General features: G+C 38.9%; 1 protein-coding gene across 6 annotated transcripts in view; it reads right to left on the reverse strand.

Annotated features, from left to right (window-relative positions):
• ARHGEF28 (Rho guanine nucleotide exchange factor 28) overlaps positions 1 to 27522 on the reverse strand; it is a 327107-nt gene that overhangs the window by 261578 nt on the left and 38007 nt on the right. For all 6 annotated transcript variants that reach the window (XR_012130564.1, XR_012130563.1, XM_073235080.1 and 3 more), the window contains exon 2: positions 15221 to 15264. Coding sequence is in view for 4 of the 6 variants with exons in the window: in XM_073235080.1 (XP_073091181.1) it covers positions 15221 to 15253 (33 nt within the window). In the remaining 2 variants the exon portion in view is untranslated. The remainder of the gene's footprint in view (positions 1 to 15220; positions 15265 to 27522) is intronic.

The raw sequence follows: 27522 nt of genomic DNA on the forward strand, positions 1-27522 counted from the left end.
GTTAAAAGACAAGTTCTGGGGAAACACGGACCTGGGACAGCCACATACCCTCAAAGGTCTCCACATCAGGGCCGCCTGTTCCAGGAATGCAACTATCATGGTTCCAAACCTGTCCCCATTCCAGGAAGGAACCCGGCTGAGTCTGCCCTCAGCAGTCCCACTCTCTGTCAGACAAAGTTGATGTTCTTCTCCATGCTTAGGAGAGAAGACTTCATCACATATATAGTACAGCAGCATACAGTCAGAAGATGGGGGTCTCAATACCAGCTTTGCCCTAAAGGTGTGATCGCTCCAGTATCTTCCTTCCCAGGGCCACCCTGACACTTTAATCCAGAAGGCTCTGAGTCACACAAACCCTCTCTCAGGCCATGCTTGGCCATGCTCTCTGCTTGGACTACTCTTTCCCTGCCTGTCCCCTAATCCCTTCCACTCATCCTTCTAAACCTAGGCTCCTCAGAGGTGTTCCCTGAGCCTCACTGGTGGTTTCAGAAGCAGCCTCAGCTTATCTGTATCCAACCATTTATCACAATGATCACTGATCAGTTTGAATGACCATTTGATAGCCTCCCAACTAGTGAATTCTTAAGGCCAAGGCAGCCTGTTTCCAACATGTTACATAAGCTGCACCCAGCAGGTTTACCATAAAGCCAACGAAACTTAAGCTCCAGGATTCCTTGTTTATGAGGTCTCTTCCAAGGTCCCTGAAGGACCCTAAGTATTATGTTTCACAGACGTTTTTCTAATATGCAATAAGCAACTTTGAATGTGATAGTTTGATCTGCACAAGTCTGCAGTAGCCACCATGACCACCAGAGGAAGACACGGACTGCTGGGAAACAGCCTGTGACCTGCTGTTCACCTGAAGTGTACTGGGTCAAATCTTACAGAAAAAAATTTTTCAATGAAATTATTCTGTGTTCTATGCTGGAGGTATGTGGGAGATATTGTAACTGCAACTGAGCGCATTGTCTTTCCTCTGAGCTTCCACTTGGACACACTTCCCTCTGTTGTGGCACTGACTGTCTGAGGACATTTTCAGGAACTGGCTGAGAGGCAGGTGGATTAGGAATTTTTTTATGGTTTATGGAATTTGTCAACTTTTTAAGTTCTTATCATTTATCATTATACTCACTTTCTATAAAATTCTGTATTCATAATTTTATATTCCTTTTCTGAACCCTTCAAACTGCAAAAGCCTCAGGCCGCACAAAACCTGGACCTGTCCCTGTCCCTGCCTGTCCTCATGGAGCACTTGGCACATTAAATTCATCAAGTGAGCAGGCACAACTGCACCCAGGGCCAGGCATTTAACATCTCAGTTCACCTTCTCCATGAAATAGTGAAATGTGGTTCTTATGAAACAGCTAATGCGTAAAAACATTTTGTAGGGCACTACAGAGTGCTCTCAACAGGCGGAAGTAGTGCAATGGCTGTTTTCTTCAGAGATATGGAGCACCACTGTGGGTACTGAGAGAGACAAGGGGAGAGGCACAAGCACGGGGTGAGAAAGTTCATGTGACATTGGTCACGGATCGTCGTCACTGAAGTAGTGGACTCTTCAGGAATCTTCTGTTAGAGAAAGTAAGCTTTTATCCCCTACTTTTTTATCAGAACTTCCTCACTGCTAAATTCTAATTCTCAGCTAAGAATTGTCTACCTCACAAAACTTCCTTGATTTTATGTTGCATAATTGTGATAGAATCCATATAGTGCCTTCAAAATTTAGTTTAGATGCAAACTCTGGGACATATTCCCCCACCTCCCCCAGATTTTCAAATTCCTGATGATAGCCTCCTCCTCCTGGACCTTTGCTCTCTTTGTACACCTGGAGTACAAAAAACTAACATGATCTGTCCCCATCCCAAAACAGGGATGGTCACACACCTACTGGGAAAGTGTACATAATAGTATAGAAACAAGCAAACAGCAAAACTTTAAAAAACTGTAGGATTGAACCTTGACCACTGTTTATTGAGTGGAACTAAATTAGAACCATGTACTCATCCAAATATTTACTGAGCATGGCATAAAACATTAGGAAATCAGTGGTCAGAATATTTAAGTTCTGCTGTTCTTATGTTTATAAGGTTCAAAGAAGAGATCATTTTTTAAAACCCTCAAAAATGTAAAGTAGGGTATCTAGAGGACTCTAAAGGTGTGACATTTGAGCTGAAACCTACATAATAAGAATTATATAAAGGCAGAGGGAGCAAAAGTGTGCCCTGTAGAGGGAACAGCACATACAAAGGTCCTGGGTAGGAAGAAGCAAGACATTCATGAGGAACTGAGAAGAAAGTATGGCTGGAGTTTGTGGGGCAAAGGGTTTATACAATCTCACAGATATGACTGAACACTGTCTTTGCCGACCATCTTGTCAACTGGGCGCCCTCCCCAGTGACCACAGTTATTGTCTGCAATGTTCCTAAACGCAGTCAGAGAGCAAGCTTGTCTCCCCTTGATTATTCTTCAGAAATTCAATCAAGCATTTACAAAAGGCTACAGTACATTGTTCACAGCAATAGGTATTTTGATACAATTAAGAACAACAGTCTGTGTCCATGGGATAGTTAAAGTACAATCAAGAATGCCCTGCAACACAGAGAGAACAAGTGGTGATTCTGTGGCACTTTGCTATGCTGATGGACTGTGACTGTAGGAGGGTTTGTGGGGGGGACCTGGTATAGGGGAGAGCCTAGTAGACATAGTGTTCTTCATGTAAGTGTAGATTAATGATAACAAAAGAAAGAAAAGGGGAATTACTCCCTGATAGGATAAAACTAACTGTAAATCAATGATTAATGCATGCTTTAAATATCCTTAATTTTGATCACTTAAAGGGTGATATTATATATTATATATATATATAAAATATATATTTTCTGATAATATTCCTTTCTCTTAAAAAAAAAAAGCAGTTCCTGTGTGGTGACCTCCAATGAGTTCTACACAATGGTATAAAGGGCATATCAAAGTGTGGGCAAAGGGTCTGTTTGTGTTTACACAGAGGATCAAAGCCTAATTTGGCTACCCAGAAAATGAACTAAGGTACGATATGAAGAACTTCCAACATCAGCACTCTCTGGAAGAGTCATACCAGAAGATGATCATCAGAAGATCTCAACAAAGATCCAGGCACTGCTACAGTTGTAGCTGCACTCATCCCACTGGTTCCTGGACTTGCCATGGGAATGAAGGAGGAGATATCTAAGCTGGCCTGTGCATACAGTAAAACAACAAATTTGACTGGATCTATACTGTTGGAACTCAACCAAGAATTAGGAGAAGTACAAGTTGTAGCGCTCCAAAATCTTACAACTACGGACTATCTACTGTTAAAAGAACATATGGGATGTAAACAGTTCCCAGGAATGGGTTATTTTGTCTGATTTCTCTCAGACTGTTCAAGTTCAGTTGGACAATATCCATCATATCATAGATAAATTTTCACAAATGCCTAGGGTGCCTAACTGGTTTTCTTGGTTTCACTGGATATGGCTGGTAATTATAGGTCTGCTTTGGTTATGTAACTGTATTCCTATTATGTTAATGTGTGTACACAATTTAATTAGTAGTTTAAATCCTATACATATGCTTATGTTACTCTATAAGATATGTCAAAGAAATAATCTTCCCATGTTTTCTTCCATCTGCTACTTCTATAGCTTTTCTTCTTCCTTCCTAATTACAACCCTTAAGTAGAATTTGTGCCTCATATCGAATTTACCGAGTCTCATAATTCTTCCAAGTGGTAAAGATACCTCAAGACAAATGCTGGGCATAGAAGCCACAGGGCATAAATATGCAAAGAAGTAAAAAGCTAACCTTTTCAAATAATATTGCTTCTCTCTCACTTACCAACTTTACATTTCCCTGTATGGCCCCAGAAGATGATTGGTTAGCCAGAGATGGGTAAGATTCCTCAAGGGAGGAACAACCTAAGACAGGCACAGTCTCAGGGGGGCCATCAGGTGAGAAATTGGGGATCAACAGAGGTGAGGCTTAGAACCTCACCCCCCCCCTGTTTTGAGAGAAATCTTCTGCATCCATGGATGTTTTGTTGCCCTTGTCTAGCTTGGATTAACACACAGTCTACAGGCACACACGTGATCATCTACATTTGCTCTCTTACAACACTAAACTATGTTTTCTACCTTTATCTTGCATCTAGCTACCACTTCAGCATTTTATTAAAAATAATAAGGGAGAAATGTGGGATTCACATATAAATCAAGTATAAAAATCAAACTAAAATTCATATTTGACCTGATTGTTTATAGTTCATAATGCGTGATCAAAACCAAAAGTTTCTGTGGTGACTACCCTTGTACTGTTCACCATGTAAGAACTTATTTACTATGTAAGAATTTGTTCACCATGTAAGAACTTGTTCGTTATGCTTCAGAAGATTGGAGACTGACGAGAATTAGGCTTGGGGTGGATTAATGATTGTGCATTGAGCATTGAGTCCCCTACACAGAATTTTATTGTTAACAACCATTTGATCAATAAATATGAGAGATGCCCTCTCAAAAAAAAAAAAAAGAATGCCCTAGCTGGAGAGGATCATGGGGGTTCAAATCCAAGTTCCATCAGAAATCAGCTGGGTGGCTGTATCTCACTCAGCTCTGTGCCTGTCACAGTTCCTGGCCCAGACAAGTAGATGCTGAAGTACCACCATCCTACTTCACTGAATCTCAGTTTTCTCATCTGTAAATGAAAGCTCATTCCTACTGCACAGAGTTATTGTAAAAATTAAATAGGAACTCATGAAAGTGTACACTGCAGTGTTTGGCACATAACAGGTATAATAGAAATGTTTGGTTTAAGCTGCTTCATTGGACCCAGGTGTATATTTTGCTCCAAATAATTTGTCCTACCTTGATGTAAATGCTAGTATTATTTAATGGCTTTTCAACTTTTCTTAATCATTTTTTTTAAAGCAGGAAACTGTTATTCTCTTTGAATTAGCCTCACCTTTGGAAAACTCAGCCTTTCAGACCACAGGTTATTCCCAAATTGGGGGAATTCCCAAAATGGTAACCTAACCTGTGAAGTGAAAACAAGTCCTAGGAAACTGCCAAGGAGATACCAAATGTGTGTCTTTCCTATGTGGTCATCTAGATACAATTTTATATCTCCTTCCTATCTTAGGGACATTCCTGGTTAGGGAACCAGAGCCCCAAGAAAGCCCACCAAGGGAGAGAGAGGACTCATCTTATTAGAAAAGAGGGTATGGCTGTGAAGGAAGAAATGAGTGCGGGGAGCTAATATTTGAGAGGGAGAACAACATGTTCACAAAAATATAAGAAAATGGCAAATATGAAGAGGTTAAAGGTAACAACCCAGAGATAAATTAGGAAATGGCAGAGAACAGAGCCATGACCATCAGCATATCTGGATGACACAACAGCTATGGAGGATTAAGGAATGGAGGAATTAGGAAAACTCAAACATAAAGTTGGGATGCCTGGGAGAATGGTGGGATGGAAACAAATCAGCAAGTTGGAAATGTGTTAGTTTAGAAGAGAACTTGAAAAACTTTTTTTAAATGTAGCAGTCTAGATTTGAAGCTAAGGCTCGGTAATTAAGTAGAAATAGCAAACAGCCCAGCTGGAAATAGAAGACATGGTCGGGGGCTGGTGGGGACGCCCATGTGCAGGAGAGTCTTCGAGGAGGAGCTTGGTTAAACAACAAGGAGAGATGAGTTCACCTAGAAAGAAAAGAAGGGGGGAACACCCACAAAGCCGAGGAGAAGAAAGTACAGTAAACCAAGAACTTGAGAGAGAACCAGCAGTTTGTGGCAGCAAGAATACATTGTTAAAGCATAAATCACATCAGGCCACTTCCCAGTTGGACTCTCCACTGCCTCTCATCTCATTTCCTTGGCCACCAAAGCTTTCTATGACCTGTCTCTGCCCCCTCTCAGTGCCTCACTACAGGGGTCTTCTGCTGGCCCTCACTCCTCCTTCAGCACTTTTGCACTTTCTGATCCTTCTAGAAATTTCACTCCATGGGGGATCCTGGTTCCCACCCTATCTAATGACATACACACCATTCTTTACCATTCATGCTATTTATTGTATCGACATACACACCATTTTTTACCATTCATGCTGTTTGTTGTATTATCCTAATACATACCACTACCTGAAAGTCTAATGTTTTTGTTTACCTACTCAGTGTCCATTCCCAAGTGGGCTTTAGGAGAGCAGCATCCCGGAACCCTGTTTCTCTCTCAGCTATCTACTACATATATATGAGGCCCGGAATAGTGCAGGGCACTAATGGAGATTTTAAGAAACCTTAGATTCAGCAAAAAATTTAGTGACCTTCATGAGATCAGTTTCAATAAAAATGATAAGGTTAAAGTCATCAAATTATGGAAAGGATGAGGAGGCAGGATTTAGTGACAAGTTAGTCAAACCACACAAGCTCACACCCTCAGGAGTGAGGGGGACCAATTGCTGATAATGTAGATCACTATAGATCATATCTGTAAGGGCTGCCTTTCCAGAATGAATAAATAAGACATCTTAACTGGATCACGTCTTATTTCTTCTACTGAGGGCTCTCCAGAGAAAAATCTGACCCATACCCATCATACCTCAAATTCTTGCTTAAGATGGTAATAAATTTCTAAAACTCAAACAAAAACGTCAATTACTTCAAGTTCTGTATTAAAAAACACAAGGCTGCACACTACCCAAAGTTGTGGGGGCTGTCACTGAAATACAGGAAGTGCAGCAATCAGATGTTAGGAACACTGGGTACTTATTTACCCACAGCCCCCAGCCCACACCCACAAAGAAATTCCTTCAAAGACGGGTACTGGGCCTAACTCCTTTGCCGATTTCCGTAGTTGTACCTTCTACCTTCGGGTCTTTTACCAGAAGCCTGTCATCACAATGGTGACAGAAGAGGATACCACAAAGGGTCACTGTGCTGAGAGGTGACACTACTGTTTAAGAATCTCGACAGGGATGAAACTAATGGAGGATTTATAGTACATTCCAAGTCAAAGGTTTTGCTAGAGTCTGAGAAGTGGTTTTTCCCCTGTGCCCCTGCCAGAACTATCAAGCAATCTCTTACAGCAGCTAAAGAGCTCGAGGCTTCACAGGAACTGACATCTTGTGGCTGTTGGCCAGGCTGGGCAAAGTGGTCATGTGGTTCCCCTGCTCTGTGCCTAGAGCGTGATACTTTGAAGCTTGGGTGTCCCATGATACAAGTTAAAAGAAATACATACTTGGTCATTCTTAATGACCAAATATTTATTTCCCAGGTATATTTGATCTTCATCCACAGCTCCTGAAAACATTATAGAGTCTTAAAGGTGAAACAGGTGTTTTCTCATGTTAATGAGACTTTTGGACACCCCCCATCCCTCACCCTCCCAAGGGGCTAGAGGCTGAATCAGCCAATGGCCAATGGCCAATCATGACTATGCACTGAAGCCCTCACAAAACCACTGAGAAGAGCTTGCTGTCTCACTTGGCTCTGCTCTGCTCCGTTGGATCCTGCTTTTCAGTTGGGGAGAGTTCCTATGCTTGAGGAACCAGAACGCCTCCATATGCCACCAAGCAGGCCCCAAGTTCCACAAGGATAGAAGCATCTTTATTTGGGACCCTGCCCCATGTCTCTCTTCATCTGGCTGTAAACTGGTAAGCGTTACATGTTTTTCTGAGTTCTGGGAGCCACTCTAGCAAATTAATCAAACTTCATGGGGGGAGGTCATTGGAACCTTCCAGTCTGTAGCTGGTAGATCAGAAGCACAGGGAACTGCCTGCAGCTTGCAACGGACATCTGGAGTAGGGAGTGGAGGGCAGTTTTGTAGGATAGAGCCCTTAACCTGGGAATCTGGTGCTGTCTCCAGGCAGATAGCATCAAAATCTAGTTGAGTTCTCCACACCCTGCTGGTGCTTGAGAATTGCTTGGTATAAGTATGTGCGGAAAGAGCCCCTCCCACATATTTATATACTTTGGAATGTGGTCCGGGTACTGAAATGAAGTTATACTACTATTACTGCTGTGTGTGATATTGTTAATGTTATGCATATATGTAGGAAAGAAATATACTATCTCATTTGGTGGCAGAGATGTGACACACCCTCAAAAGGAAAACAGGAGAAGAGGCAAAATGGTAAAAGCAGGACCAGGCAGGAAAGGTCAGGTTAAGTCAGCGCAAAGCAAGAGACATCAAGGAGAGCCAACTTCAGCAAGCCCAGCTCAAACGATTACAGAAACCACCCAATCGGAGGCAATGAGTTGAGATGCACATACCACTGTACTTAAGACACAGGTAATAATACAATGTGCTAAAAACCGATTTACAGAAAGTGTGTGATCTAGAAGTTGATTTCACATCAAAGCCTCTCCTGATTCCATTCTCCAAGCCAGAATTAGCCATCCCGACATATGCTAAAGACACCCTCACCCATGCCCTCTGACACCTGAGCTAATGAAATATCTCTTAACTTGAGCTAGAGAGATTGATGAGACAGCAACCATCAATTACTGGACCTGGATTTTTGTGAGCAAATGAGCTTTAGAGGGTCAGGGCTCGCCTAGACTCATAGGCAACATCCTCCAACAGGACAAAAAAATGTGAGAAAAGGGATACACTTTAAAGGTCCAGGAAATGGCACCATTCTTCATGTTTAAAGCTCAAGGGAGACTGCAGGGCAGAAAAGGACAGAATAGCGCCCAAGGACCTGTCCAATGGGGGAAATTGACTTGCAACAGGACAATGGAGAAGGTCATTTCATTAGCCAGTGAAGATAGGAAAACCCCAGGCTTACTTGGGATCCACACTAAGTTTCTGAGCAGAAAAGATTGTACGGCTTCCAATATGGCATTTAAACATCCTGAGTGACAGACCCACAGAGTTAACTTAGTCAAGTCAATCACTCCCCCTCTAGGAACCTTAATTTCCCCATCTGCAAACCAAGGGTGGACAAAGGTCTCAAAGGCACCCTCGCTTACTAGGATTCCAAGTTAATGGTCAAGAGGTAAGTCCCAGGCAGCCCAAAAAGGGACACAGAGTCACACGTGGAGAAGGGGCAGCATCTGGAAGACAGGATTTCCTTCAACAGGAACCAGAAGCCAGAGGGGACCTGCAGGAGTCAGGAAGGAGGCGTCTGCCAGGTGAATGTAGAACAAAGCGACCAAGTCACTTACCGCCTCAATAGGAAGCTACCTCCCTGGGCGAGGAAATGAGCCCTGGGGCCTGTCTTCAGCTCCAGCCCCCCAGAAGTCTGGAGCCAAGGGGAGTGCACTCCACCAAGGATTCAAGGAGGCTACAGCAAGTCCCAGAAATAGAAGAGGTTAAAGGGGGAGTTTTAACTCAGTTACCTAAAGTGCTAATCAGATTTCTGAACATCAGATTATACTTTCAATTAATATATACAGTGAACCCAGCAGCAACCAATATTCTTGGGACCCAACACAGCAGGATACTATGACTCAGAACAAAAGAATAACAAACATAAAATGCTAAGGGAATAGGGAAGCAGCTTAGATCCAGCTGGCAGCAAGCTACTGAAGAGAAAACTCTAGGCCCAAGCAGTTATACAATTTGCAGCATCCAGGGAAAAAAAATGATGTCCTTCTCAGACAATTGCGATTAACAGGCCTGAAGGGCAGAGAGCAAAAGCCCACATGCAAAGGTTCTCAGATGCACCCTCCCTACAGATGTTAGAAAAATCTCCATGGAGGAGATGCTGATATTAACCAGAATTTGAGGATCAGGAGAAATGAGGTACCATGGCAAAAAATAAATAAATCAGGGAGAGAGAGAAGGATTAAAATAGTTTCTATTAAACTTCTATAAATTTAGTGACAAAATTTAAATACAATGTCTTTCTTCTGCACAATGGAAATGAGAACCCAACTGTCAACTTCATAATTAATTAAAACTAAAGAACTAAATATGAACTGTTTCTGAATGTTGCTAAAATATAAACTGTTAAAATTTAAAATATGCACACCTTTCATTGCAATTCCACTCCCAGAAATCTATCCCATAAATAAAAAAATCAACATATAAGAAATATGGACAAGGATCGTGAGTAGTTTTTCAGTTGCCAAGAACTGAAACACAATGAATAGCCATCTACAGGGAAGTAGCTTGATCCACACCCATCTATTAAAAAGAATGAATTAAAGCTTTCCCTAATGACTTGAATGAGTTTCTACAGAGTATTGCCGAGTTGGAAAAGATACAGAAGTCTACATAATACAATCCGGTTTTTAATGATTGTATTAAAGCTTGTATCTATATGTTTTAGAGGGCTGTATGAGCACAGAAAGATGTGAGAGTACATACAAGTCGGTGGTTCTACAACTTTAATGTATATCAGAATTACCTTATTTCGTGTTAAAATGCAAATTACTGGGCCCCAGCCTCCGAGCATCTAATTCAGTATATCTGGGATAAGGTTTGAGAATTTGTATTTCCAACAAATTCCCAGGGGATCTAATGCTGCTGAGAACTGCACTAAGTTTCAATAAGAGTTATGAGAGAGGATGGAAAGGGAAGTATGCAATGAGGGGGAAGGAATAATGGGTTCTTTCCAGGATAACAAAGACAGCTTTTCCATGTGATTTCTTTCATGGAACATAGGGTATGTGTGTACATTTACACAAGCAAATTCCTGAAAAGATTGTCACCAACACTAATAAAAGTTCTTTCAAAGGTAGAATTTCAAGTGATCTTTACTTTCTTCTTGATAATTTTAGTTTTGTTTTTTCTTTTGATGAGCGAGTGTTAAATAGTTATTTAAAATAAACCTGTTTTTATTGAGAGGGAAAGAAAATTTTGGAACCAACAATTTCTCAAGGAAGAGCTCCTCTGTTATTCATAGCCCCAAACTGATATTTTGGAACGATTACTACTAATTATACTTTATATAAAAATTAAAATATGATTAATATGAAAAAAGTTCTTAGATGACTAAATATTACATGTATTTCTTTTACAACCTTCCTTAACTTAAAAAATTTAGAGAAAATTTAATCTTAAAGCTAATCAAAAACATTCAGTGAAAACACGATCTGGCTTGTGAATACAAAATGTCTCCCTCTTTCAAAATTCAATCTAACACCCAGTAAGCAAAGTCTCTCCTTTCGAACTGTATTTACATCATTTCCTCTTTATGTACAAACTAGAAAACTAGACAAAGAACAAAATAACTTCATTATTTCCAATATAGGACTTTCAAGCTTCCAAGTTGCATCAAAGAGTTTTAAGCTAGAAAATAAACATCAGTTATACAAATTACCAGTTATACTAATTTTTATATACACTTTTCCACGCTTTCCCATTTCTCATTAGCTTCATCAATACAAGTCTTTGCTAGCTTAACATAATCCTCCTCCTAAAACCATGTTACCATTCAATCTAAAAATTAAACCTACACCTCAAACCAGACTGCATACCTCTGCTATTTTTTCCATTGATAACAGATAGCCTGGCCTTCCGGAACTGCTCTTTTAGTGCCTGCTTAAAGCACTGATGCAGGAAGCTGCTCTGAGGCTGAAAACTGGATTTGCAATGCTCACATCCCTAAGATCTGCAAATCGATATTATAAAATTCTTGGCTCGCAGTCTTGCCAACCCCCACTTCTTCTCTAACCCTGTTATAGCACAGTGTTTCTCTTTTTCTGTGATACCAACTCAGTTGACCTCCATGGTTCATTTTAAAAATTAGAATGAGTCTGAGGCTGAGTTCAGGAATATCCTTGATCTCCAATACTAAGATTGTCTCCTGGTTAAAAATAAGCAAACAAAATGTTGCACCCCCACCCCCACAAAAAAAAAAGGTGGAAAAAAAAAAAGATGGCTGCCCAAAAACAGCCATAAAGTTCTATAGCACAAACGGAATCAAATTACTCCCTCTGAAAAAGATTCCTGAGTCACAGGAAAAAAAAATTAAGTTCTTTGTGCTCACAAGACATAGATGATTATTAAACTATATGGGTATAAGAAGAAAGAGGCCAAGGTTTGAAAACACTACATAGAAACTAAGAAAAAGTAATGACATCTAAAACCATGCTTGCAAACATTTAAAAAAAAAAGTGACATTATAGAAAATGTAAGTAGAAAATAAAGAAAATATGCTTCTAGAATTCAGAACCAAAAAAAAAGGACTAAACAGTCTAACCCTAGAATAATAGCACGTTTTCTAGAAGGATAAAACAATAATGAAAGGCAAAAAAAGAAAACTTTGAAAAAAAAGCTAAAAATGTTCATGGATTCAAACAAACATCCATAGATTTTTCTACAGGTATAGAGACATCTTTCTGCCATCTTTAGGAAGGATTCTCTATAGTGACCCCAAAAAATAGTAAGACGTTTGAAGAATGAATTCTTACATCAAAGCACACTAAAATCAAAGGAACAAAAACATCACCTACAAGACCAACCTGAATGAGATGGCCTTTTGTGAAGGGTGGGTAGACGTTGGAGAATAATTTCTATCCATTTTTTTCCTCAATGATTATTACTCTATTTGTGATCTAATTCTCCTTGAGAAAAATCTTGTAATTTATACATTTTAAAGACTGTTAGAGATTTTTCCATTACATTAGCATACAATTATACTTAGCATTAATTTATAACTTTAAGATATCATCTCAATATGTTAGACTCCTTACAACTTCTAGTTTTGTTTGGGTTTTATCTTAATTATATACTTTTCAGAGTTATTTTACTTTTCCAAATAAGCAGTCATAATAACTAAATGTTTTGCTTGCTAGAAGTATATAAAAGCATCAAAATTAAGACATCCAATCTATCACAATTAAATGAGAAGACACATCTAAGTAAATGCCAAAAGAACGATAAAATTCAACACAAATATAGATAAAACTCTAGAAAAAATACCGAATTGTCAACAATGCTTATTACTGATGATGGAATTAAACATGATTTTAGTTTTTACTTATCTTTTATAATATAGGTGAAATATACACATTTTAAAAATTAAAGATTTATAAGCCAGATTGTAGTAAACTAAGAGAAACTAGAAGCGAATATTCATCAAGCCTCTGAAGACAGAAAGGCAGAGAGGAGGCCGGCCCAAGACACAAAAAACAAGTAGAACAGTTCTATGTCTGCTCAGTTTACACGTTACTCATTTGGTGGGATTTAGTTTGAGACTTGTTTTTGTTGCAATATACCCACTCTGACGTCTTGGCGCATGCGCCCTGGTGGTTAAATTGGCTTAGGTCAGTTCGCAATAATACTGACAAAATGTTACATGAAAAAAGCAGGTTACAACCCATATACACACACACACACAATCACATATATATGTATACATATATATACACACACACATATATATGGATACATATGTGTATATATAGTAAGAGTCAATTGTGTTAAATATATCTAATGTATTTCATCTAACCCGACAGCTGTTATGCCTTTTATGTTCCACTTAAAGAAAAAACTGCCAATCATAAAATGTTAGAATTCTACAGCTTTTATCTATATCATGCTACTGTTTCTGTGTCTTTCCCTATACATAGTAACTTTGTCTTTCAATGCCAAATATTGGAGAGATCGCATTGAAAGCAATTCATGTGACACCAGCAAGGTGCGTAACCTGAAATGACAACAGTATGAAGCACTGTGACCCCAGTCACACATTTAGGTAATAGGAGCACATCTGCCAGAATGCAGTGAATGGAAGAGCATCTCAGTTTCAGAGATGTTAAAGTGGGGAAGAGAAAATTGTACCTTAGAATTGATAAAATATATTAATACTTTAATATAACATCTATAGGAGATGAGATTGTGAGCAACATTTTCTCAACACTTTTCTGTATTTTTCATCTTATTCTAACTGGCATGTATTCGATAATTAGAAGAAACAAGTTTTTTTGCTTCTTAGGTCTGTTTAAGTCTCTTCTTTCCTTTGGCAAGATGCATTGACTCTTCCCTAGCCTGGTGATAATCTTGAAGGTATGAGTTCAAAATAGTTACACCAGGACCTTGATCAATTACAAGGTTTTATATCATAATTAGATTTGTAGATTTATTGGTTTTAAGCAGAGGAGCTGGGCAGAATGGAGCTAAGGAAGAGGAAGTTACCAAAAAATAAAAATAAAAGACAGATTTGGGAGTACTTGACAATTTAGCCTTGGACCAGACTTTTATCTTTAATTATGGCTAGGCCAAGTCCTACTGTCAACAGATACATTTTATGACCTGCAAACAGAACCTAGAGTACTACAGACAAGTGGGTAATGCAGGAAGCAGATCTTATTCTGAAATACATTAATTTTATTATTTTGTCTTTCTCCAGAGAATAGTGAGGTATGAGTAAGGTGGAGAAGGAAAGGAAGCAAGGAGGGATGGAGGGAGGGAGGGCTTCCTAATAGTGAGGCATGGTAAGAGGAAATGGATGCATATATTTTAATTGATTGAGGATTTTTATTAAATTTGTTCTAGTTCCTTGATATTTCATCCCATTAAGGATAAATCTGCATTAAGTTCATATCCTTATTCAAAATGCAGTACTATGCAGTACTCTTGCTGAGCTCCATGAGATGACTGACAAGTCAAAGGTCACCTGAAACCACAGTTCCCACACACACATCCAAGCCCAGCCCACCCCATCCCCACACAGCCAGGTTTCAAGGAAAGTGGTTCTGCCTGAAGGAATTGAAGCCATCATTTGATACATGCAAGGAGACAATCATTTGCTTCCCTGTAACACCTAGTCACTGTTCTGAAGAACTAAATTTCCCTCAGCCCAGAAGGCACATCTAACTAGGACTCACTGGGCATCTGTCACCTAATCCCCCACTTATTCCATACATGTCCCTGCACTTTTCTCTTTGCATTCTTATGTCACAATTGCAGCTGACACAGTTATCATTGAACCTTCCCCCAAAAAGATACCCACAGAAAACATTATCAGAATATAAAAAATGATTGAAAAATCATCCATAGGAGTGAACTATTTCTGAGTACAGAAGTTATACAGTTAAAAATGTTACTCAGATAAATATAATTAAAATTCAAGGTTTGGAATCAAGAGACAACCAGTTTTAAAAGGCTCCGTGCACATCTTGAACTAGAATGGTAACTCTGTGTTGCTTTTAAAAAGCCTCAGCCCAAGGGTACACAAAACCCTTCTCCCCACTTCAGCCGCCCTGGGTTGAATCTCAGCACAGGCCACTCAGACCTGAAGGCCAGTGCTTAGGAACTTACATAAAGAGGTACTTTGCTGCAGCTCAACTCCATGGCTTCTGCATCTGCAATGAAAATAAATAAGAGCAGTTATTACAGAAGGCCCCACGTACCCCACCAGCAGAGCTGCATCCTGCCCTTTCAGTTATCAGGTCAAGGGATAAGTAACTCATTAGATAAGGAGGTTGTAGAGAGAACTGCAAAATACAGAAAAGAGAAGCTCTCTGTATAAAATATAGCTGTATGAGAGACAGCTCCCCCTTTCTTCTCCCATGTTAATTTCCACACATAAGGAAAACCCATCATTCCACAGATGCTCCCAGAATAAAAGTTATATTTCAGAAAACCAAGAAACAGCAACACAGCTGGCTTAAAGTTTTGCTTTAATCCCTTGGATCTTGGGCTACTCTGAGGTCAGGATCCACTTTGGGCCCAATGAGACAGGGGCCCTCAGTGATAAGATAGTTCTGTTACCTCTCCTACAGAGGGGGCCAAAGATCTCAGTTGCATATCACACTGGGAAAAGGAAGCCCGCCATTACCAACCTCTCCAACCAGCTGTACGCATCCCATCAACCTCTGGGTACGCCTCCTCCTCTAACACCTACATCCAGAAGGCTGTTTCCACCTATTCTAAGGAGCCAGCATCATTCCATTAAAAAGGGTTCACTGAACACCAACAGGCATTACACAGAGATGACGAGAAGCAGTCCAGCCCTCAAGGAGCTCAGCTGAAAAAGACCCAAAGAGTGGCAGGAAGTACAAAGCGGGCTGCACAGAATTCTGAATGGGGCAGACGGGGACACTGACCACTCCTGCACTTCCCCAAGGCCACCCCGCATCCTCTGGAACAGGGTTCTGCTCACCAGGCCAAGCCTGGCTCTGGTTCCCAGGTCGCATTCCAGTTGCAGTACTCTGGGGACATCTCCAGAGTAGGCCAGCACATGGCAGCCTGAACTGCGACATTTAGTACAATTATCCCCAGAGGATACACTTGAAGGGAGGAAGACACATAAAAAGTTCTACTTGTAATAAATTTAAGTCTTACTAATACTTCATACACATGCTGGCACTGGCACCTGCCTAGGTCACAGTTATACTCCCCGAGTCATCCTTAGAGAAGAGCGAGGGTCTGACAGGTCCTCATTTTCAGCACATTGTGCCCTGTGGCAATTTGTGTGAACCATCCTGAATGGGCTATGGATTATAATCAGTTTTTAATGAAACTAACCTCACATACTGGATGAATGGTTTAAGGTTTGTATGAAAGTTCAAATTAAATACTAACAATATGACAAAACTGAGACTCCTGTTCCTAAAATGATTTGTTCATCAGCCACACTATGAAACAGTGATCAATCAAAGGATGTGAAGAAATGGGAACCCTCCTACACTGTTGGCGGGAATGTAAATTGGGGCAGCCACTGTGGAGAGCAGTATGGAGGTTCCTCAAAAAACTAAAAATAGAAATACCATATGAACCAGTAATTACACTTCTAGGAATTTACTCAAAGAAAACAAAATCCCTGATTTGAAAAGATATATACACCCCTATGTTCATTGCAGCATTATTTGCAATAGCCAAGATATGGAAGCACCAAAAATGTCCATCAACAGATGACTGGATAAAGATGATGTTGTACACCTACACAATGGAATATTAAGCAGCCATAAAAAAAGAAAGCCTGCCATTTGCAATAACAAGGATGGATCTAGAGGGTATTATTATGCTCAGTGAAATAAGCCAGGAGGAGAAAAGCAAATACCATATGATTTCATTTATCTGTGAAATCTAAAAACAAAATAAAATGAACAAAATAGCAGTAGACTCAGACACTGAGAAGTAACTGGTGGTTATTACAGGGGAGATATTGGGGTGGGCAGTCAGGAGGACAAGGGGACAAAGAGGCACAAAATTTCTCAATCATAAGTTGGTACAGCATGGAGAATGTAGCCAGTGATTCTGTAACATCTTCCTATGCTGACAGATAGTAACTGCACTAATGAGGGTGAGGATTTAATAATGTGGGTAATTGCTGAACCACTGTCTTACATACTCAAAACCAATGTAAGATTGTATATCAACTATACTTCAATAAAAATTAATTTTTAAGTGATCAAGAGCACTGACATGTAGATCTCCCCCATTCAAAGTTCAAGATGGCATTTAAAATATGAATATATATCTGCCAGCATACACTATAACCCCTCACCTTAAATGTACACTATACCCCAAGATAAGCAATTTTTCACATGTTTACAGTCACACCACATATAATTCCAATTCTTTATAAAATTTCACTAATCCTTGATAAAATTAGAAGATCCTTTCAATATTTCTACTTAATAGCAAAAGAAATGCATTGGTTTAAAACAAAAGCTGAAAAATACAGATTATAAAGCAACAAACTAAAATGCATTCCTTTATGAGCAAAATTTTGAAGACCTGAGTATTTTAGGAAGTATCTTAGAACAAATTAAGCTTTGTGGGAGGTATGCATACACTTATGAAAGTACAGATGTTTTCCACTACTCAACTTGTGGTATTTGTTAAATTTTTATCTGATAAAATATATCAAACAGAAACTACTTTTGATGAGAATATAAAGACATATTTTGGAGAATGAATTCAATTTTTAAAAAATGTCCTGTAGGAAAACTGTTCGATTAATACCACTGATAAGCATCTTACCCAAGCAGCTGCCCTCAGAAGCATCGTTAGTGAAATTCATTCACTGTGTCATTCATGAGCAACTCGAAGGAAGAACGTGACACTGACAGTACAGAGTCTCACAGTACATCAATGTGGTTGACTCTTTAGAAATACAAATCTCAAACATGGTCAGATTTTTACAATTTCTGTAAAGAGATGGGAAGTGACCATAAAAATCTTTACCTTATTGAGGTGTGTTGGTTGTATTGCATGTAGCAAAGTACTTTAAAAAGTTATCACAATAATGTGGGGGGAGGGGGGCACAGGAAGGACTGTACAACACAGAGAAGACAAGTAGTGATTCTACAGCATCTTACTACACTGATGGACATTGACTGTAATGGCGGGGGGGGACTTGGTGATGGGGGAAGTCTAGTAACCATAACGTCACTCATGTAATTGTAGATTAATGATGCCAAAATTTAAAAAATAAATAAAAATTAAAAAGTTGTCACAAAATACCATTTAATTTTCTCTTCCAAAAACAGAGTGTTCCAAACTTGCTGGTTTTTCTGAGATGAAAAGTGGCTATTTATAACAGGTGTTTTTTTAAATAACATTTTTCCAAATAGCCTGGTCCTTCAAGAAACGAGTGATATTTTAATAAGTGAAAAAGAAAATCTCTCTCAAAGGAAGCTCAGTCTGTGCCATCATAAGAATATTTTCAAAAAGTAGTTGCACATTTCCATTCTTTTTGTTCTGCGGGCCTTACAGAAATTTGAAGTTTGCCACCTACAAAAAGTTCTCATACCTGCAAAGTTTTTATTTTTGAGAAAGCTTTTTAATCAGATTTTTGAATCTTTCAAAATGAATGTTTCATGGGTTTTGTGTTTTTAAAATGCAACAACTTCTGATTAATTTGCAGGAAGACTGACATCAGGGGAGATAGGAGTTTACCAGGTCACATGCAAACAAGAAACTTTTGGGTAATTAGTGGGTGGGACTGAAACATAAATCCCCTCATTTGTAAGCATAGCTTGCACTGGACTCCCATTAGAATCTACGTATAATAGTGAGGTATCTTTTTCAGCTATGACACGCTTTAAAACCAGTTTCACCGTAAACAGAGCTTTAAAACAGACCTTCAAACTGAAGCATTACCAGGCATTAAAAATTATTAAACTGAGGTTTTCAAAATGACACATATTCATCATATTACTCACTGGTCTGTACTATAAATCAATGTTTTTAATGAGAACAAAAAGGGTTATTAATTTAAACATTTTACAATAATGTTTAATCTTATAGCATTTTAAATTTGGGGGTATGTTTTAAAACATATATTGTTATAGTAGTATGATTTATAAATAATTACATAAAATAAGAACACATGCTCTTCACTTAAGGAAGAGAGAGGACAGTATTTTGAAGGTCTGCTCCTACAAAGTAACTCTTGTACCCTACTTGTTGGGCCCTACATGCTTTTCCAAAAACTTCTCTGCCAGGCTCAGTAGCCCGGGGCACTGCCTGTGGAGTATGGTGAGCTGGCCAGAGCCCATGCGGTCCTGGGTTTATACGGGAGAAGGTGCACGTGAGCTGGATCACAGTGCAGAATCCGATGTCACACCACTTTCTAAAGGATCCAGGTTCTCCACACTTCATCAGTATGAGGCCAACTGCATCAAATGACGGCCTCAAACTTGGATTATATGAACTCAGCCAAAAGGGAGAAACATCAAGGGCTAGAAAGCATGTCATTCATATTTCACCTTATATTAAAAGCTCACTCCATTATTCCTGCCTACGCAACTTCATGCCATTTTTAATACAAAAACATAAAAACCATTTTGAACAGCCATTCGTTTTTCAGAGTATCTACATTTCACTCCTTGAAAAACTAAAACCCTCACAGTTCTCAGCCTGAGTCCCAGGGCTTCTAAAACCCCTATCAGAATCTCCTATTTGGGATATAGAAGAATTAGGGGCAAATAGATTATATACTCAATAAAATAAATCAAACTTCAAGCTGAAATAGATACTGTACTCTCATTTGGATTTTCCCTAATTTTTTTATAGTTAAAAAAAAAAAGCTGTAGGTTCTGTGCTCACTTGCAGAATAGCACAGCTAAACCAGGCCATGCTTCCTTTTACATCAGGTTTAATAAAACAAGTTTGTATTTGCTAGGCAAGTTCAACTGCCTGAGTTCGCATGTTGTAGCTTTTCACTGTACAAATGTCATGCTCTACACTAATTTCCCAGCGTTTGAGTTCTCCACCTGCAATTTCAAAAACTCATACTCAAGTTTTTTCTTAAGGTACTGTATTTTTCAAAAATGTTTCTTAGAAAAGTAAAAGCCAAAATATTTCCAGTCTTGCTGACAGACACAAGGATGATTTGGGGTCTTAGCACACAGCTACAATTTTTAAGTTTGCTCCCAAAAACGGGAAAAAAATCTTATGAAAGAATATCAAGATACAAAAGATTCAATATTTTAGACATATTCAAAAAATTTAATATTCTAATATCTTTGATTGCTAGTTAACTAAAAAAAAATTAAACCATTAACAGGTAAAAACAGTATTTTAATTAAAGAAAGCATCTGACTTCAACAGGAAAAAAATCAGTTCTTGGCTTCATGAAATTCTGGGTTTCTCATGATTTTGCATTGAATGAGATACATCCTAAGACTGATTCAATATAAAACCCATGACTTTTAACTTTGTATTTGAACATGCTAAAAATCATTATGTCTCTTATAAAACCTATTAATAGATAATGCTCAAATATATATGGATAGTATTAGCAACTACATTTGGGAGGCTAATGGAGCATCAGGCACTGTGCTAAGTATTTTACAAACATCTCTGAATCCTCACAGCAGCCCCCAGAAGACTGTCTAGGAAGTCCTAGTTAGCTGAATCTTCATTTACAAGTCCCTACAGTAACAAGGTTACACTGAAGCAACAGTTATCTCAACATAAATGTTTTACATGAAGTGACCACTTATATACACACAGCTATCCCCACCCCCACCATTTATTCTCTACCCCACGCCAGCCCCACCAAATACTGGCAGCTCTTCTCCAGCCATTCCATCTTGTACAAACTTTTTGTAGTTGTTTGTTTTGATCTTGGTGAGGTTACTGAATTTTGTGAAGAAAATACAAATCAATTTAAAATAAAATTTCAAAAGAGATGAAATATGGTTAAATAAAGCTGAGGAAAGTGTTTGAGTATGGGAGATCAGGAAACTATTGATGAGAATGTGGCAGAGATCCAATAACAAGTGAAAAAGAAAAATAATGAGATAAAGACCTAAAGTTGATTTTAGTAGTAAAGGAGTAAGAGCACCTTCACCCCCCTACCCAATGAGAAAAACAGAACTTCTTTAGTATTTCTAATAGAAAGGACCTTAATAATAGTGCTTTGAAAGTCAAATTTAAAAGCATGGATGTCCTACTATGCAATTCATTAATTTTGTCAGAAAATGTCATTCCCCAGACCACCCACCACCACCCCCGTCTCACTCACATGCTCTTCACTTTATGTTCTAAGAATTAGCACAGAGCTGAAAACTAAACCTGCATCAGGTCAAACTGAACATGCCTGCCTCAGAGCCTGTACTCCAAACCATGACGTCCTGTGGCCCCTCAGCCAAGGAAACAAAAGACACATTTTATAAATATGATACTTATTTTTATAATTTTTGTTTCATTTTCAACAGAACCCCAAGCAAATCTTTTTTCTACCACTGTTTCCTATGAAATTTTGTACCCCAGTTAAGGAACTCACTTCAGGGCTCCTGCCTGATACCTACTCTCCTCAGGTTAAGTACCCTTGTCCCTGCTCTCCAGGTAAAGGAAAGAAAAGCGCATCCATGTTGCACTAGTGGACTGAGCAGTGACACAGAACCAAGCTGGCGTGTGAACCCAGCCTGTCTGACCCCAGAGCCCAGGCTCTTTATGCACCCACAGGGTCCTCTTGAAACATAAGCCTTGGGGACGGACTGGATGTGCACACCACACCAACTCTGCCACCCTCCAGGACATACCTCATGTGATTGTTGGGAAGACTGAGAGATTTGCTAGAGTAACAGGAGAAAATACTTAGTTCCTATCATAAGCAAATGGACCTGCCCAGCTTAGCCTCACCTGACAGCCCAGAGGACTCTCCAGACACCAGGAATTCTGAAGAGTATTATACAAAATACTATAAAGTGCCATAGAATTTTGGTTTTATAGAGCTGAATATTCCTACTATAGTTTGGAAATTCAAAGGGCAGAGCAATTACTATTGGAGCAATTCTACTGCCACCTCAGTTTAAAACCTCACAAACTTGGAGGTAAATTGTTGATTCACAGCTCCTTATATGAATCTAGGAGTATAGAATTATTAATTGTATTTCAAACTGTTACACTAACTGGAGGAAGAAAAAAATGGTTCAACTGGGAGGTAAGGCCAAGTCTTAAGTAAAAGCTGCAACTCAAGAATAATGGAAATGGGTAAGGAGAGCATTTTAGAAATAAACCTACAGTTAAGTGCACAACAGTGTCTCTAGACCCACTTTAGACTAGAGTTATCTACCCGAGTCACTCAGGTCTAAGCAGCTCTAAATAAAAGAGAATTATTTGCTAAACTCAGTGAGGCGAGATGTCTAAAGATTAGAAAGGCAAAAGCACAGTAACTCTCCAATAGGACCTCATTAATTCACACTAATAGGAGTGGTGGGGGGGTGGGAAGGAGGAAGGGGAGCCAGCCATTCTGAAGTGGTGCAGCCTAAATTAGAGAATGTTTATCACGTACAAAGAGGAGAATGAGCTAGCTGCTAACAAAATGTTCCACCAAAGTGGTCACACTCACTAATATTTTACAGGATGTATTTCCACACAAAATGAGTAAGCCTTCAAAAAGCTCTTTAATCCATTAAAAACCCCTTTATTATCTCACGTATGCTTAACCTGTTTAGTGTATCCTTCATTGTGCAAAACTCAGTCCATCAAGCATCTTAGTCAAGATACAACCTGCCAAGGTGTCAATTTCCTCATTAGCAATAGATCTCTGAAGTTACTGTCATGTCCGAAAGTCAATTCATTATCACTCTGTACAGTGGATTTGGGGGTGGGGGACTGGGGTGTCAGTGTGAAAAAATCATGGATGCATGCTATTTTTAGGAAACACTGATGAGTTTGATAGGTTGGAATAACAAATTTGGATACCACAGGTAGTAAAGGCGTCCTTTGTTTATCCCTAACACACACACTAATCTGTGACAAACTGAACCACAGACTAGAGCGGGGTGGGGGTCCTGTGCTGGAGACCTAACAACACTTCCAATTCCAATTACATGTTCCCTTTCAATCAAAATTTTAAAAAATATACTCCAGCTTTTGCTATAATGTGCTTTACTTTTGCTTTTCCCTCATAATGGAATGCGTGATCAAGTTTAGAGAGAGCCTCATACTGAATTCTCTACCTGGACAGATGATGATTATATCAAATGCATCAGACCACTCTTCACCAACATCCCATTTCTATTTTCTTATTTACCACTCATTTTTATAAAGCAAGGAAGTAGAGCAGATAAATAAATCACATGTAAAGACAAGAGTCATGCTGCTAAAACTAAACTGGCAAATTGAAAGCCTGCAAGTTCATTCATTTGCTGACATGTAACAGTCTGAATTCAACATAAGATTTGCAGGTGAAACAGCTACGGCACAAAAATACAAAGTCGATGTAGCAATCTAGCAATATCTCCCAGAGCAGTCAAGAAATAATACTGAGAAAGGGGCATCTGAGCTAGGCTCTTGAGACGGGAAAGCCTGGCTAAGCAGCTTGCTCTTACCTTGTGAACTATAGGGCATCCCACTTTTTACTTTGATAAGAGAAGAGCAATTCTTCCTGGAGGCTTATGTGGAATTGCTGTAAATTAATGTAGCAGAAATTAAGCCATGGGTTCATAACATATGGTCCACTGATGGACTTTAGAGAGTCTACAAACTCCACAAAATTTGATGCTATATTTTGCATACATGTGCATTTTTCTGACAATAGTTTATAGCTTTCATCAGATTATCAAGGGACCGCTGAACACAGAAAAGGCTAAGAACTTTTTTAATCATTCTAGCCAAAGTTAAGAATGTTCACTCTGTGAAAGCCCACAGGAAGGGTATGAAAAGATACGCTATAGAACGGAAGAAGAGACCCAACATAGGACTGCTATCTAGAACATAAAGGACTCTGAAGCAATGCAGTTAGTAAACAGACATGAACAGACATTTCACTGAAGAGGATATATGGATGGCAAAAAGGCACATGGGAAGATGTTCAACATCATTAGCCATGAAGGAAATGCAAATTAAAACCACACCAATCAGATGACTAAAACAAAAAATAGTGATATAAACAAATGCTGGAGAGAATGTGGAGAAAGTCACTCAACTCATACACTGCTGGTGGTAATGCAAAATTATACAGCCAGTCTGGACAATTTGGCAGCTTCTTAAAAAATAAACATGCAATCGTCACCAGCAATTCCACTACTGGGTATCTTCCCCTGAGAGAAATAAATTTATGTTCACACAAAAACCTGCATATGATTGTTCATTGCAGCCTTATTTGTAATAGCCAAAGACCAGTATCAGCTGAGATGTCCTTCAACAGGTGAATGGTCAAACTCCGGTGGGCGTGTGCATGTGTACATACATACACACGTGTACCTGCACCACCTCAGCAATAAGGAGCAAGCCTCATCCACACTACACGGACAAATCTTCAGGAAATTATGCTGAGTAATAAAAATCAATCCAAAAAAACTATATAATTCCATTTATATCTTTTAAATGATAAAAAACTATAGAAATGGAGAACAGATTGGTGGTTGCGAGGGGTTAGAAACAGCATTGGAAGTGGGAAAGGATAAAGATAAAGTTGGTTATAGTTATAAAAAGGACAGCACAAGAGATCCTTGCTGTGCTGGAACTGTTCTTTATCTGGGTTGTGGTGGTGGAGACATGAACCTACACAGGGGACAAACAGAAGTCACACATACGAAATATAAGTAAAACTGGGAAACCCCAATAATATGGGTGCACGGTATCAATGCCAATACTACCATTGCAGGAAACTGGGCAAAGAATGAAAAGTATCTCTGTATTGTTTTATAACTGAATGTGAATCTACAGTCATCTCAAAATTGCCAGTTTAAAAAAATTTCTGCCAGAATTTGTGTCCTATTGAATTTTCTTTTTGTGGTGGCTACCATAGGTGGTTTCTCCTCCCTTTCCCCCCCTCTGTGTTTTCCAATGATATTGCCATTGCTTAAAATATTTTCATTTCTTTCCAGGTTTGTGATATGTTTTGATTATTCAATGTGACAGCAAGATTTTGTCTTAGGTTTGAAAATATCAAAATAAAATTCAGAACCACCTTAGGAAAGAAATAAAAGTAAACCAGATAGGAAATAAACTTTATGGGCAAAAAATAAAGTAACTGCTGAATCATGTGACTAGTTTTTTGGGGGATTGAGAAAGAGGTGGGGTGAGGAAGAGAGGGAGTGAAGGACTCATGGGCTTAAGGTTGAGATCAGTTTAATAATCAAGGCTGATATTCACTGAGCACTCTTATGCTAGACACTGCTTTGAGTGCATTTTAATTCATCTGGTTCTCACAGCCATAAAGACTGCATATTATGCCCTTTTTACAGATGAGAAAAGTGAGCACAGACAGGTTGAGCACCTTGCTCAAGGGTACATCTCAAGTAAATGACAGAACCAGGACTCAGACCCAGGCAATCTGGTTCTAGATCCCACATGTCCAACCACCTTGACTATGACTATGCTGGAAATTTTAAAGGGGAATAATTTGACCAAGTCCAAGAGAGATGGACAAGGCAACAAATGCTATGGGTAAGAGACACAAAGCAAAATAGGGGCAGAAAAGGCCCCACTGATCCATGACTTGAGAGGCTGCTGGCCCCATCAGCCGCAGCCATGTCAGAGGAAGGAGCAGTAACCGGGAGGACTGAAAATAACTTATTCTTATACACTATTATATCGATAAAAAAGATACTAATATATTGCTTTACTATTAATATTAAATATAAAAACTTGAAAATAACTTCTTTTAAAAATATATTTAGTATTTATTATAAGATTAATATATGGCTATAAACATTAGTATAAATAACTCCTTGAAGACATGAAAATAACACGTTTACATGTGAGACAGTAAAGGCTCTAAGAGTTTAGAAGAGAGCTTTGTGGTTGAAGTCCTCAAAAGAAGACTCCACTGGCGAAAGGCATCACAAGCCATGTCTTAAGGAAGCGGTAACAAAGTGAGAACTGGTGTTCAAATGCTTTCCCTGGCAAAGAGGAGTCAAAAAGCGTTTTGTTATTGTAATTGAAATCCAGCCACACTCCTCGGCTCTTGTGATCTGAAGAAATGTGACCCACTTAAGAATAACAACCACAAATTTCTATCACCTATAAAACAAAGACTTGTGAAATTCAGCATTTGAAATTCAAGGTTAAACCAAAAAGAATTTTCCAGTAGGGTAAATATTAAAACACTGCAATGAGTTATCAAAAAAAAATCTTAAAATTGAGTATTTTTTTTAATATTGTCCTATTAATAAGGGTATAGAGAATTATAAGGTCCTGACTTCTAGAAATGTACAGAGACAAGTCCTATACATGAACCACTCAGCAACAATTTAAGAGCTTAAGTAAGAGTACAATAACACGCCATGCTTAGAACTTACAAAGGGCTGTTGGGAAGTCAAGGAGAGTGAAGGAGCCATCGTCTTTGGGCATTAGGAAGTTACTGGTTGGCACTTTGAGTGCAACAGAGAGAAAAATAAAGGGTGCCTTTGTTTCAAGGTCTGTTTTTATGTCAGTGGGGACCTGCACATATTCACAAAGATGGGGGAATGAAATGAGTGTGTCAAATGTACTGAGGAACAGATCCTGGCGTTTAGTGCCTAGAAGCCAGGGATGTTCAGTGTCCTGTAAAACACTGCAATGAGTCTTGCACACTGAAGAGCTGTCCCGTGTCCTTCTGAAATTTGGACAGATTTTAGTTTTGTTTGTGATGGCTTATGTGAGCATTTTCCTCAAAGAAAAGGCTAACCAGCCTCAAAAGGTCTCCTCCAGAAAGGAGATTCCTCCAGGCATAGTTCCTACATTCTAGAAAGTCATCCCAATTAACAACATAATACTATCCTTAGTGTAATTTCCAAGGGAAACTTGCATGTAATTATTTTTAAAATACTTTAAATTCCTAAACATTTTAGTTTAAATTAGAATTTAATTATCCAAGTCATACTTCAGTATATTCATTCCCAATTAAAAAATGAAAATATTATCCACATTTCAAAAATATTGTGAAAATTTTAGAACTTAAATCTGCATAGATTCCATTGCAGTGAATTTTTTTTTTTATGGCATTTAAGTTCCTTGTTGATAGTCCTCACCCAGAGACCAAAGAATAAGGCTCTGTCTTTCCAGGCAATCTGAACTTGGACAAGTGGATGACTCTTAAGATTGGATGTGCTCCAAAACATGCAATGCCTTTATGAGGCAGGTAGAACTTGGGCCCTTTTCCGTCTTCACGGTATTTATTCAAGTCTTCAGCAAAACTAAAAGTCCCCTTCTCAGATCATGTTATCTAT

This window comes from Manis javanica, chromosome 1, assembly GCF_040802235.1.
Source record: "Manis javanica isolate MJ-LG chromosome 1, MJ_LKY, whole genome shotgun sequence".
In the NCBI taxonomy this organism is placed as follows: domain Eukaryota; kingdom Metazoa; phylum Chordata; class Mammalia; order Pholidota; family Manidae; genus Manis; species Manis javanica.